Genomic DNA, 13372 nt, shown 5'->3' with positions numbered 1-13372 from the left:
CTCTCATTAAGTCACCCCCTTTTAGAAAACACATATATTCACTTCTGCCGCTGACTGATGGCGAGGCTGCATGAAGAAGGGATGAAACATGTTGAAACACATCAGTTAGATATAGTTACTCAGAGTCAATTGGGGTGTTTGACAGATATGAACAGCAAGAGAAACAGGGAGTGACTGGAAGGCACCAATGCATTAACCATGTGATACTATTTATATCAGAGGAGCAAGGGTGACCCAGTAACTCACATGTGTTATGCAACATATGAATGGAGCAAAAAAGAGCATGGTACATGCACATCTCAGGGGCTTGGATCTCCTTGTCATAGATGCCAATTAGAGTTAATTGCAGTCAAAGAATGCATCAGAGAATGCTGTGAATGGGAGCAGTACTGTGAGTATGACCAACTATAGAGGGAAACACAGACCGACTGTGACCAGAGACTGAAGGGGTCCATGTAGCATGCTGTCACACAGGTTCTAAGTCCATATTACACTCCATTACTGTACTGTACAGACGCTGCTCTACACTGGTTCCCACCAACATAACCTATGGGAGATGGACTACCATCAAGCAGTACATATATGGACAAGTCTGCTTCTTCAGCATGCACAGTTAGTGTTGCCTTGGTGCCTATGCATGAATACACTGATTAAACAACGGGAGTACGTCAAGCTAGTTTATTCTCAAATGGTCTGATGAATAATTTGCATTTAAATCACTGAATCCCACCTTGAAAACCAATGTGGTACTGGCTGAGTAAGGGATCAACCACACATTCAAAGGTGAAAGCCCTCTGGTTGAAGAATTTATGGGATTACAAGCAAATACAGCACTTCTCTCTATTTACGGACTGGTTTTTTTTGGAGGGGTTGGCATTTCACTTAAAAAAAATTACAACAAAACACTTGTTGCTATTGATATTTGCTTTGGACCCTCCTCTTGACAAAAAAGCTTAATATGTTGGTGCGACAAACCATTTTATTGTACGTAACCCAAATCACACATTAGGAGAGGTCAAAATGTACTTTTATGATCCGTGGTGCCCACAGAAGGCTGTTTTTGATGTATCTGTTAAATCTGTTTTTACAGTAAATGTCACAAGAAAAGGATGGAATAAAATAGAAATCTGGGGCATGGAAAAATAGAAGACCCTCCCTTAATTTAGCCAAAAAAAAAAAAAAAAAAAAAATTCTTGCCACGCTAATTATTTTCATACACTCCAAAAGTGTCAACAAACAGAGATGAATTTAAATGTGCACCATATATTTCTTTGTGTCGGAAAACATTGAGAATTATTGAATAAAAAATATTTTCTTGCAAGCAAGCAAGCAAGCAACCTATGCAAGTAGGTTGGCTTCTTGAATTTGAGGATTATTATTAGTTGATTCAGGATTACAAACTCTAAATTGTGGCCACTGAAAGAATTCCTCAACAGTTACATTTATTAGGAAGACAGTTAATCTGACGAGGAATCTGTTCTCCCTCTGAAGCCCCCTTGAACCTTTTGCTGCCCAAAAACTATTACACTGATTGTGGTTCTAACCAATCTGATTTTAAATTTCAGGTAACACTCAAGAAGCAAGAAGCAGGCCAGTCAGCAAAGGTTTCTGAGATTGCAGGCAAACTCCTCTGCATAAAAAGACTTTAGACTTTAGAGGTTTAGTTTGACAAAAAAAAAAAAAAAAAAAGATCTTAACTTGGTTCATGAGTTGATTGATTCTTTTTTATTTCTTGTCAAACAAGTGTTTCCAATGTCACAACTGAACATCCACATACTCAATTTACTGCTTTAGTGCTACAATTAAAGGCCCAATGTGTCAGATTAAGTGGTATCTAGCGTTGAGGTTACAGATTACAACCAGCTGAATACCCCTCACCTCACCCTTCCCTTCCAAGAATGTCAGAGAACAGATATACAGCCATCAAACTATGGAAGTTTGTCTGTATAACTGTTCACCCCTGTGATGGAACGTGAACCGTGAAGGCCGGTCTGTGCCTTGCAGATCGTGTTATGTTAATTGCTCACCCTTGGGTGCCAGGTCATGGTCAGTCATGGTGTTACCCTTTGATGTGCACTATGTAATTGCAATGTCATTCTGTTTGAAATGTCCACATTATGTCTGTCTCATGATTGGAGGATTGAGGACAGTCCAGTTAATAGGCTGTGTCTCCTCCAAAGCCAGAGCACAGGAAAGCCAAAATACAAATGTAGAATTAATCTATGTTTTTGGTTTTACACCGACATTGACGTAAGGGTAGCATTATTGTCCAATCATGAAAGCATCACCGGAAAATCAAACAGAACAGTCATTTTTCCTTCTTTGTCAGTGTATCCTTTTTGTTGAGTGCCGTGACATCACCTATGGGAGGGACAAACTGAGTCTTCCTCTTTTTCAGGGTATGAAGGACAGCAGAGAATATTCAACAGCAACAAATTCCTGCTGACTATGAACATGTTTCAAAGTGGAAAAAAAATAAATAAATAAAAAAAAATCTGAGGCCACAGACTGATTGACTCTTATCACAGTGCCTGTGGCCATGATGATAATGATGATGAGGACAATGATGATGAAGCAAAAGTAAAGTGTGGTATCCCTGACACGCCACATTTCTGTTACATGTATTCTTATAAGTGGTGACCCCCCCACCCCCCCAGTCTAACAGATATGACTCCATGGTACATCAGTTGCTGTCTGCTTTTGTCCCACTGACACCTCAGTGGTGACAGCACTGGGTCTGCTCCTTTAAATGAGCCTTTGCGCAGAGCCTTCGAACCACCACAACTGCATCAGTGCTGGATGGGTTGCTTAGCAACTGGACAGCACAGAGATCCCTGAAGAAAACCTCCTCCTCTGTATGAAACACAAGCTCGTGCGATTCTTGAATTGTGATGTGCGCGTTGGCAATTTCCACTAAGGATATGTATGTTTCACATCAAAAACGAGATTCGCGATAAGGAATGACATAAATCAGACATACATCCCAAAAAGGCTGCGCGTGTTCGTGTTATGTGTGCGCGCACGTGTGCCTGCATGTATGACTGTGTGTGGGTGCTTGCCCGCGTGTGTGCGAGTTTCAGAAAAGTGGAAGAAATGCATGAAAACGCACCGGCACACACTCACAGCATCCTAATGGGTTTCAGAGAGAATAGACAGACAATTCAGCGCATGAACAGGCTGTCGCTAAGGAATTCACCTTAGGTGTCCCCCCCTTCTCCCCCCAGTAGGATATTATTTTAATTTCAACTAAGAACTAGAAGAAATCGAAAGGAAAAAAAAAAAAAGAGGCAAGATCTGCTCATCATGTCTCTTCGGACTGTTGATTCTCTGTCATTTGTTGAGTGTTTCCAGGAGAAGAGGAGCGGACCACATTAACGTGTCCAAACGCCATTTAACGCTGGGCAGCGAGCGGAGGCAAGTGGACTTTTCAAATAGGTTTGCATCTTAGATATGAAGCCCGGCGTTGTGATACGTGCATTGGCGTCTTAGGGGCCATCCATATTTCTCGGCATCTAATTTTTTCACCAGAGGAGTGATATAGCCTGCTCTGACGTCTGCATCAGATATTACCCAGTGCTTTTTCAATGTGCATTTTCCCCTCAGTGACTTTGCGCTGATCTACATCATCATCAGCGGCAGCAACGGGGAAGAAAAAAAAAAGGGAATGAAGATTTCATTTGTCTTTTTTTTGAACCCACCGCTCCCCTCCAGCCGACCAGCGTTTCCAGCTCAAACAAATATCTTTTAACAACATCACGTTGTGGAATAGTCTGGCGCTGGAGCATCGCTGGAACCATGCCTCTTCTGCAGATTTGGACTGGGAAATTTCATCCGCCAATTTGATCATCAAGAGGCTGCTGCTCAGTCATTCATGCCAGTGTTTGTTTTTTTAAGGGGAAGAAGACTTGTCATCACTTTTAAAAGTATTGTGTATGCTGTTTTTGAGCAAGATGTCTGATCTTCTGGTGTTGGTCGAGGGGCTCTGTGACCTGCACGGATTTCCATAGCCGGGAAAAAACAGCGGGGGCCAATTACGAGATTTTTTTTTATTATTTTTTTTTTAATCGAGAAGCCTATTTTAATGAAGACATCGCATGCGTAGATGTAGGCTAGTTTATTCGACATTTTTAAAAGGCAATTATTTTTTGATTGCCAGTTTTTACTTTGTGCATTTCCTGGAGGACCACTGGACTGGTTGGATTATAGAAACTATATATAAGGATTTGTGGAGATGTTGGGTCGTCAAGAAGATAAATTATGTGGAATTTTCTCTGCTCTGGCGGCTTTGTCCTTCTTATGCTTTGTTCAAAGGTAAGAAAAACGTCGCTTGGAGAAACAAACAAAAAAAAAAAGCTTCACACCATAGACGTGATTACCGGTCAATAACAGGCTGAGATGTGGCAAATCGCATTAACAGCGGACCCAGGCCTACTTTATTAGGGGCATTGATGCCGATATGTGCCCTAATAGATGGAGCTGTGGCGCGCGCGAGCGTAAAAACATGCGCGTGCACTGTATCAAGCCTATTGTGAACCGTAACCTACCCCCGATATGAAAATGGGGATATACTTGTGTGTATTGGCTTGGGCGAATTTCAGCGTGAGCCGACCTGAATGGCAGCCCTCATTAGGCTCCGGGAGGCTCAGCCGATGATTATGATAGGATCAATCAGCCGACAATCGATTGATTACACCACAGCAGCCAGATGTATGAGTCTACAGTGCTGGAGACACTCGGCCCGCAAGCCCACTTATTTTGTTCTGGAAGCGCAAACTAATATTCGTGTTCATACAATCATCTTCATTTCCCGTTTTATTGACCCGATCCAAATTAGTCCCAATCGAAAAATAATCCCGGCAGGTCAACAGCTGCTGTTGCTCTCAGAGTAGGAGGCAGGGTGTAAGATTTACCGTTTCAATAATCTCGTCCCTGTATTGTTTACAGTATGAATGACCGCACAAGGCTTCATGAACAGCATCACAGTCAGAATCTCCTGATCAATTCCTTTATGGTCTGCTCATGGAAGGCGCTGATACACATCCCCCATGGCCTACTCCTTTCCCTTGTCTGCAGTAACCTACAGCCTCACTTATGAGATTTAGGTGCTCACTGAGAAGTGGGTCGCACTTTTTTTTTTTTTTTCTTTTTTGACATTTTGATCCCATTAGAATGATCCTGAAGAAAGGCAAAGGGGAGCAATCTTGTATACGTTTCAGGTGTCACTGATGTTCCCTCATGGTGATGCTCCCAGGTGTCAAACCCACAAGTCCTGTAACTGGCCAGCTTGATGAACAGCTGCACTGCCTATGAGCTAATTGAACAGTGCTTCCCTGGCTGAGCCAAGGGCTAGTGCTCCTGTCAGGGGAGCAGTTTTAACCCACTTCCTCCTCTCGTATCCCCCCTGCACTCATTCCGCACCCTCTCCGTAACGAGGAACCTCAGCTGGAGAGCCGGCCTCGGTCAGGTGTAGCAGGTCATGGCGCTAATGTTATAGGTGTCAGTCAGACTAGTGCAGACTATACGTTTCTCCCAGGGATAGTCTGCCTCTGACAACATGATGGGAGGCTGTTATAACACAGAGCTTATTTAAATACATTCCCATGAATAAGACTGCGCTCCTGCCTGATAGGTGAGCCAAAGAAACTATGACATTGTTACTTTTAAGGCCACTGTTCTGAAGGACTGACATCAATAAAGTACCTGACAGGTGTGTCATCATCATATCCCCTCAGCTGAATAGATGAATATTCTGTAGGTGGGGCTGCAAGGGGGGGAAATGCATACCCTCATGAGAACACAAGGGTCCGTGTGCTTTCAATATCATGTATGATGTCAGTACAAAATCCTGTAACCTACTGAATACACATCTACTAGCTATAATTCTATGCAGTGTGAATGTTTAGCTTTTATTCAAATTGTACATTCTCACTGTTAAGGTGGTGACACAACCAAGAATGCATTGCATGCAAGGCTGAGAACGAAATAGAGAAAACATGACATATCAGTGCTTGCTTTAGAGAAAACTGGAATTCATGGACCCTGAGTCTCCTTTTGTCAAAACCTCACCATGTTGATGTAACGGCCTCCTCGTCAAAGGCAGCATTGGTGTCATTAATATTTAGAAGAAAAAAAAAAAAACTATGTGCAGTAGTAGTTTTCGAGGTACAGTTGTTTCCCCACTGCAAAAAATGACTCTGACAATTGTGGTTTCTGCCCTCAGCTCCTCCACTGGAAGCACCGGAATGTCTGTGGCCAAGACTACCGTGGACAAGTTGCTGAAGGGATATGACATCCGTTTAAGGCCTGATTTTGGAGGTAGGTGCTGTGGCTGCATCTGTTTTGGGGTCTCAGGCTCTGTTGTCAAGGGTATTCACATGTCAAGGTGTGTACGCAGCGGTATTTACGAGTCATTCCCCTGGAATCTGTCGAAGAGTTGGCCTGTGGCGAAATACAGGGAAGAGCTTTGAAGTGACTGCTACCATGTCATTACTATGCATCTATTCACGTATCGAAGATGGCTGCTCCTGGAGAAGTAGGGCACACTCGGAGATGAGCAGTCAAACACTGTGTTTTTTAACACCAGGGGTAGTGAGTGTATTGATTTTTAATACTATTATGATTAGAGACGTTTCATGGCCTCTTTGTATTGCATAGCATTGTTTCTGAGCGTTTGATTTGCAGATCAGGGAAAACCCTTCTGCCCCATTAACTTTTATTGGAAATTGTGAATCTTGTACATCCGCGCTTTAGAATAATGGTTATTTTGATAATTGCTGAAAATAGAAGGCGTGGGCGACAAGTCATTAGTGTATGTCATTTGGGTTGATTGTTTTCCTGAAACAATTTAACCACAATAGACGTTAAGCAGTATAAAAATAGTTGGATTTTTGAACCGCATACTAGCCTGTTGCTAATGGTTTTGCTAATGATCGGGTTACTTTAATGTAAAAACAAAGGTTTGGAGAAATGTTGGAGAGACAGAATGTTTGCAAATGAAGTACGGCACCTGTGCCTACAATGTACATGATGAATTTAAAGCCAATGTTTCATTGTTTTGACAGTATCATCTGGGGCCTGCTCTGTGCAAGGCCACTCACTGATGACGCGATAACTCAGCACTGACTGACAGCCATTGTGATGGCTCTAATTCAATACAGTGTACGATTGCACCTGTTCATTTCAGCATCAGCTTTGTTGCTCCTGCCGTGCACACGCATTCAAAAACTTTGTATTCACAAAAGCTTATGGCCACTTACTACAGTCGCTGTCTGAAAAACAAAGAACAAAAGAGGCAGTTTTACTTCCAGGGCATGTTAACAGAGTGCGATGTTAAATTAATGAGAGCAAGTAACACAATAGTATGTCTGTTGCCACTTAAATTTGCTCCAGTCTCAGTGCGGCCAAGAATCTGCTGTGTCTTAAAATCCTTCTCCTCTATTAGTTTATCAAGTCTTTCTCGTTGAATCATGTGTACAATCTTGCACATCCAGCACTGATAGACGTGACACTCAGCCTGTTGAAAAAATAAACTGTATTGACTGGTAGGTAGAGACAGTGTGGCATGACTCACCTACAAAATATGTGACTATCCTATGCAGCCGTGTTATGTGTAAAACAGCTCGACTACATTAAACCACATCATGTAATGATTACATGATACATGATGATGTCCACTGCCTCAAGAACTTTCCATATCCTAATTCATTGTGGCAGTTTTTTTCTGCAATGCTAAATAACATAATGTGTTTAGAATAGAATATGTTTTAATGTAATTCTACATGTAGGAGGACATAGATTTACATCTCGTAGACTTAATTTGGCTGATTATTCTATTTAACAGATAGAATGTGATTTCTGTCTGTTAAGTGTATATTATTCTTCAGTGTGTTTTTAAATAGGCTGCAGGCAGCAGCTTGTCAGTCCTGCGTCTGCGCCACACCTGATGAAAATGAGAGCAAGCAGTGAAAGACGTATAGCAGGTGCGCCTCCTCATATAACCCTCCTCTGGTTGGGTGCTCTGCCAAGATGCTCCGATGAAGACTTATGTGCCAAAATGCGTTAACCTGATGTTAGCCATTGTAAAAAAAATGTTATAGGTGAGGTTACGTCTTCGTTCTGTGTTTTGGAGTGCTGCCATTCCAGAGTTGTTTCATAGATTCAGCGGAAGCGAAATGAGAGCAAGCAGCAAAGAAATGTCTCAGTCACTTTGTTTCTGGCAGTTGAATCAACTACATAATATGCGAAGGTAGTTCAGAACGTTTCACATTAAAGAATTTTTTAATTTGCAGCCAATATCGGCTCCAGTGCGAACTGGACCGGCTCACTCCAGTGCGACTACGCACAGTTTCAGGGTCAATGTTTCTGTAGCATATTCACTCCTTACTCTGCCCCACTAATGTAGCTAGCAGGTAGTTGATGCTGCCAAATGCCAACTCTTTGAATCTCTCTCTGCTGGCAGTTGGCAGCAATTTTAACTAATCTAAATGACTTTAAAGAGTTTTTCCAGTTTGGAATCGTCTTTACTGTCTTCCTCACCGGCAACAGTGTTGTTGCTCATCAGTTCCACAAGTCAAAGCAGACAAAAGAGCTAAATGTGACCAAGAACTGCTCACATTTTGTTGCATATGTTTGTTGATACTGTATATATGTGTTTGACTAAAAAACAGCCAGCAGGCATGAAAAAAATCCTTCACTCGATGCATTAATTATGAGCCTAAGATTGGGTAGAAGAGGCACAAATACTGTATATTTCTGTTTAAGAGGCACATTCACCTTAATTACCATTTTATCTTCAACAGAAGAAGAAATTGAACCTGATTCTGACTTCTCAGTGTAAACAAAATACTGAAACAGTTTATTTATCTGTATCGTTTCATCATTGCGCAGTGGTTTAAATACCCATGTTTTATATCAAACAAACAACAAATAGATTAAAACAAATCATGTAACCGATTCACTTTGTATCGCTGTCATGACTTTGAACGGTAAGCCAAAATGTCAGGAAATGAATAAGGAATTGTTTTGATTCCTGGTTCTCGGTTAATTTTTAAAGCATTTCTAGAGCTGCCTTGTCTTGAAGATGATTTCAACAAACATTTCTACTTTGTTCTTGGTTATAGCTCACCGCTGTCGAGCAGCCTGTGAATGCACTGGAGAGGGTAGAGCAAGTTTGAAAGAGTGAGCATCCCAGGCAGAGAGTAGCTGTGCTTTACCCTCAGGCCAGGGAGCTGCAGTCCATCATGTCTTGATATTTCCAACATCAGTCAGCTACTTCTGTCGTGCCACAACTGCTGACGACCTTCAGCCCTTCAGATTCAACAAAGAGGTTTTAATTTGGCTCAATGCTGGACACTGACTGTGGCTCCCAAAAGCTGGGCCAACACCCATATGTGAGATAAAAACTTGCTCAATGGTGTGCAGCGATGGAAAAAGATTGTGGTTTGAATGGTCACAAAGAGGTTGCCAAGAGTGATGCCATAGGATTGCACTGAAGTGTTGTGGCCTTAGCACCAGTATATCCAGATGAAAAGCCCACTCTGCAGTCACTCTATTCAGACCCTGCCCTCTTCTCCCTGTTGATCTGAGAGCCAAACTAAAACCTAAGAAATGGTACACACACTCAAATGGCAGCTATTCCATCATTCAGGATTTTGCAAGGAAACTGATTTGTATGTTTCCTAAAATTATAGTTGTTATTGTTTTTCTTTTTTTTATTGCAGAATGCAAAAATCTTCTATTTTTCCTGACTACATCAGTTGCAAACTGTGTATGTATCTCTTCTTCATTATCTGCTTCCTTGGATTGTAGCCCTTGGATGTAACTTCCTAACAAATGGCAAATGGTCATAGAGCTGAGTCATAGACCACAACCCTCATATAACCTGAAAGATGCATTACATAGATTTAGATTCAGCAGGCTTACCAGAGCATTGCAGACCTGGCGAAGAAAGTATATTTTCTGGATATAGCGCCAGTGTCTTTTTATTTTCTTTCAACACATTTGCTCTGTTTGAATGATTGCACTTCTGTATGATAGCAGGTGAAGTTTTATTTACATTGTTTTAGAATAACTTGACAAATGAGAGTAAAATTAATACTGATGCACACCACTATTACTATTACTGTACCGCTACGTAATCCAACACCTGATATGAAAGATGTGCTTTAGTAAGAGAAAGCACGCATGTTTGCATTGTACTCCACATTTGTCATCAACATCTCTGTCTCCAAGTTTCATTTTGAAAATATGTATTGGCCGCTATTTAGGGTTGAAACCCATTTACACACAAAACCGACTCAAGTCTTTTTCAGATTGTTGATTGTCACTTCAGCTAGTGTTATTTTAGTAGTGCCTGTTATCAGTACATACATACATGCTTGCTACCTCAGTGTTGATGAGTGCTATCTTCGCTTATTCAATATTCAACCTGAATGAAATAAGGTTGAAACACATTTTAGTTCCAGTTTCAATGTGCTACTCATGTTCTTCTCATCTTCCAGTATGTGAGCCTGTTCTGGCATGAAGGTTTTTATGGGGGTGCAGGATAGAATCAGTAAAGCGGTTCAGAAAAGCACAGAGAGGAGTTGTTTTGAGCAGTTTTGGGAGAGCTGATGGAGTGTTAGCTGGTTAGACAGATGATTCAAGAGGATGTGTGAGAATGTGTGAGGGCGACGGGGAGATAGACCACATAGCAATATGGTGTTGTTTGAGAGTGTCAGTTTGTGGAGAAAACTAAAGCTTGGACAGAGTTAACGGAGAGATTGGGACATTGCTGTTGCAATTACAAATGAGGCTAAACAGAGCTCTATTTAATGTTGTGTTTCTGGTGTGTGTAATATGAGGATCTGGTCTTTGAACCACTGTCTTTCGAAGGCCTCCTTGGTAGTCCAGAGTTTCAAAGCTCATGGCCATTCCAGTGAGTTTGACACCCATATTGTGGGGGAGTTGTACCAGTTGTTGGAGAACTCTGACTTTTCTGTTTGCTTGTGTTTGATGACATGCTCCAAGACAGGCTGCTCCAAAGGTTTAATGAGGATGGCATACAATGCCTTCGGTTGGGAGAATTCCCTTTCGTGACTTTCAAGAAAGCAGTGTAGATTTCTCAGGGACCTAAAGATGACTGCAAAAAATGTTAGAAATATTCAGCAGGGACATGCGGGAGTTTATGTGTTCAGGGTCATTACATTTAAGACTCATTTAAGGTATCATTATTAGTCATCTGTGTGGAGATTAACAAGAACCCCCCAAAATTAAGGCTGCTGTGTACTTGTGAGCCAGTAATGGTGCCTTCTTTCTATGGCCAGTAATAATAATAATAATAATAATAATAATAATAATAATAATAATAATACATTCTATATCCAAAGATACCGTTTTAAAGCGAGACGCACGTTGATCCTTTGGCCACCTCTTACTTTAACAAGCCCAGCTTTTGCTTTTTGCTATACAGGGACACTTATAGGAAGAGTTGGAGCATTTGCACAGATTGAGGATCATAGTGCCCATCATGTCAGTCCTAACAGAAAGAAATGTCATGAGCACATCAGTGAAATTCACAAGGATTTGTTCTGGTACCATTGCCTACTGCACAGTCTGCAGGTTTTCCAGTCAACCAAGGAATTCTCCCACTGATTAGTATTCTTTACAAGTAGAGGCAAATAACTCATTGGCAGAATCACCTGCTAAGGTGATCAGACTGTTGGCCCTCCATAGCACATGATTTGTACACCCTTGGGCTAATGTTAGTAGCATCCAGTCCCACCATTTTCCAGTAAACAATGGACAATCTGCTGCAAGACCTTGACAACATTTTGATTACCTGGGCCACAATAGCAGAACCCCTTACAAACCTGGATCATGTGCTGAAGAGTCTTTTAGATTCTAGGCTGTGCCTGAAAAGAAACAAACATATGTTCCAGACACCTACTGTAGTGTGATACTCCGGAAACATAATCATTGCAGTGGGCCTGTAGCCAGTGGAAGATAAAATCGGCCACCAGTCCTAAGACCCTCTTTGAGCTAAGGGCATGGTAAACTACTATACTGCAGCAAGTCATCAGATGCCTTTTTTATAAATCTGACCCTGCTTTACTACCCCCTTCACAAAGATACAATGTGTAAACCGGGCCCTGCTCTGGAGAATTTTAAGGGACTGATGTTCTTCTAGTCAGTACAGCTGCCTGTGTATCACAATGCAAATTATGTCCTGTCCTGCGTTGCCTCCTCCTATGGTGTTGATACATTGCTTTCTCATAGGACTGTACAGAAAAACCCACTGCTTGTGTCTCTGTGGACCTTTATAATATGTGCAGAGTGTAAATGTGTGATGAGTTTGTTCAGTGAGAGTCATTCCATTCTGTCCATGGCCTCAGGTAGGATAGCTATATGTACACAGCAAGTAAAGGGATTGCAAATACAGATGCACTGAGCGGCTTACTTCTGCTATACGCACCTGCCACAATGTGTATGCCCCTGAGACAGTGTTTTTTGTTGGAAACTGTCATGTAAGCTTGTACAGCACAGCAGTGCATGCATTGGATAGAAGATCCTTTCCTATAGTATGCCCTATGTTGGCACAAAACAGTGTTTGGAAGATGGATGCATCCTTTGGGGGACCAGAATGGTTGTACCTTCCTGTGACTGATCACAGATCATGGAGTGCTCCGAGATGAAACCTCTCAGTGGAAAAGCTGTGCCTAGTTGTATGTCTTGTGGCCCAGCATAGACAGAGAGGTGGAGAACAAAGTGATCTCCTAGTGTGAGGCTAATCAAAGGATGGTTCCACCATCACCTTACATGCCCTGGGGGGGGATGGCGGCAAATTACTGGTCCTAACAAAGGTAGATGTTCCTCATCTGTCCCTGGAATTGTGGATGTTCACTCAAGGGGGATTGATGATCCTGTCACAATGAGGTGTTTGCAAACCATGCTCAGCGCTGCAGTGACAGGCAATGGGACAACATTCACCTATGGCCTTTATAGTGAATTCATGAAACAGAATGGCAATTGTTATGTGGGCACAGCTTTCTTTTACCCTGCCCCTTATGGCTTAGCAGAGTAAGCTGCTGAGACAGTGAAGGAGGGCTTCAGAAGATGACGGGGGACTGTCCCAGGACAGGCTTGCAACTGTGAGTTGCTTTGACTTATCCAAACGCAGACAGGCCCTGTCTCATTTGTTGTCCAGATGGCAGACTGATGTGTCATTAAAAAGTGCTCAGACTATCTTTGCTTGTGAAATGACTTAAGAGTATGTCCGTTTACCAGAGCTTCCAGTGGCAGCACCAGTCATGCAACATTGTTGGCACTAGTACACTTTGAGCCTCCTTCACCTGGAAGGTCTCCTGTGACACTGGGATTCTTCCACAGGTTTCAT

At 42.1% G+C, this 13372-nt stretch overlaps 1 protein-coding gene across 2 annotated transcripts in view; it reads left to right on the top strand.

Annotated features, from left to right (window-relative positions):
• The first annotated feature begins 3071 nt into the window (after positions 1–3071).
• The window catches only part of gabrb4 (gamma-aminobutyric acid type A receptor subunit beta4), a 52636-nt gene continuing 42335 nt past the window's right edge, over positions 3072–13372 (top strand). Inside the window, exons 1-2 of one of the 2 annotated variants that reach the window (XM_076750194.1) lie at positions 3072–4311; positions 6221–6315. In XM_076750194.1, coding sequence (XP_076606309.1) covers positions 4232–4311; positions 6221–6315 — 175 coding nt within the window. In that variant the 5' untranslated portion in view covers positions 3072–4231. The remainder of the gene's footprint in view (positions 4312–6220; positions 6316–13372) is intronic. The other variant, XM_076750195.1, reaches the window with a different exon arrangement.

Source organism: Chaetodon auriga, chromosome 15 (genome assembly GCF_051107435.1).
Source record: "Chaetodon auriga isolate fChaAug3 chromosome 15, fChaAug3.hap1, whole genome shotgun sequence".
Taxonomy (NCBI): Eukaryota; Metazoa; Chordata; class Actinopteri; order Chaetodontiformes; family Chaetodontidae; genus Chaetodon; species Chaetodon auriga.
The sequence above is the reverse complement of the archived record's forward strand: the minus strand, read 5'-3'. Positions and strand labels throughout refer to the sequence as shown.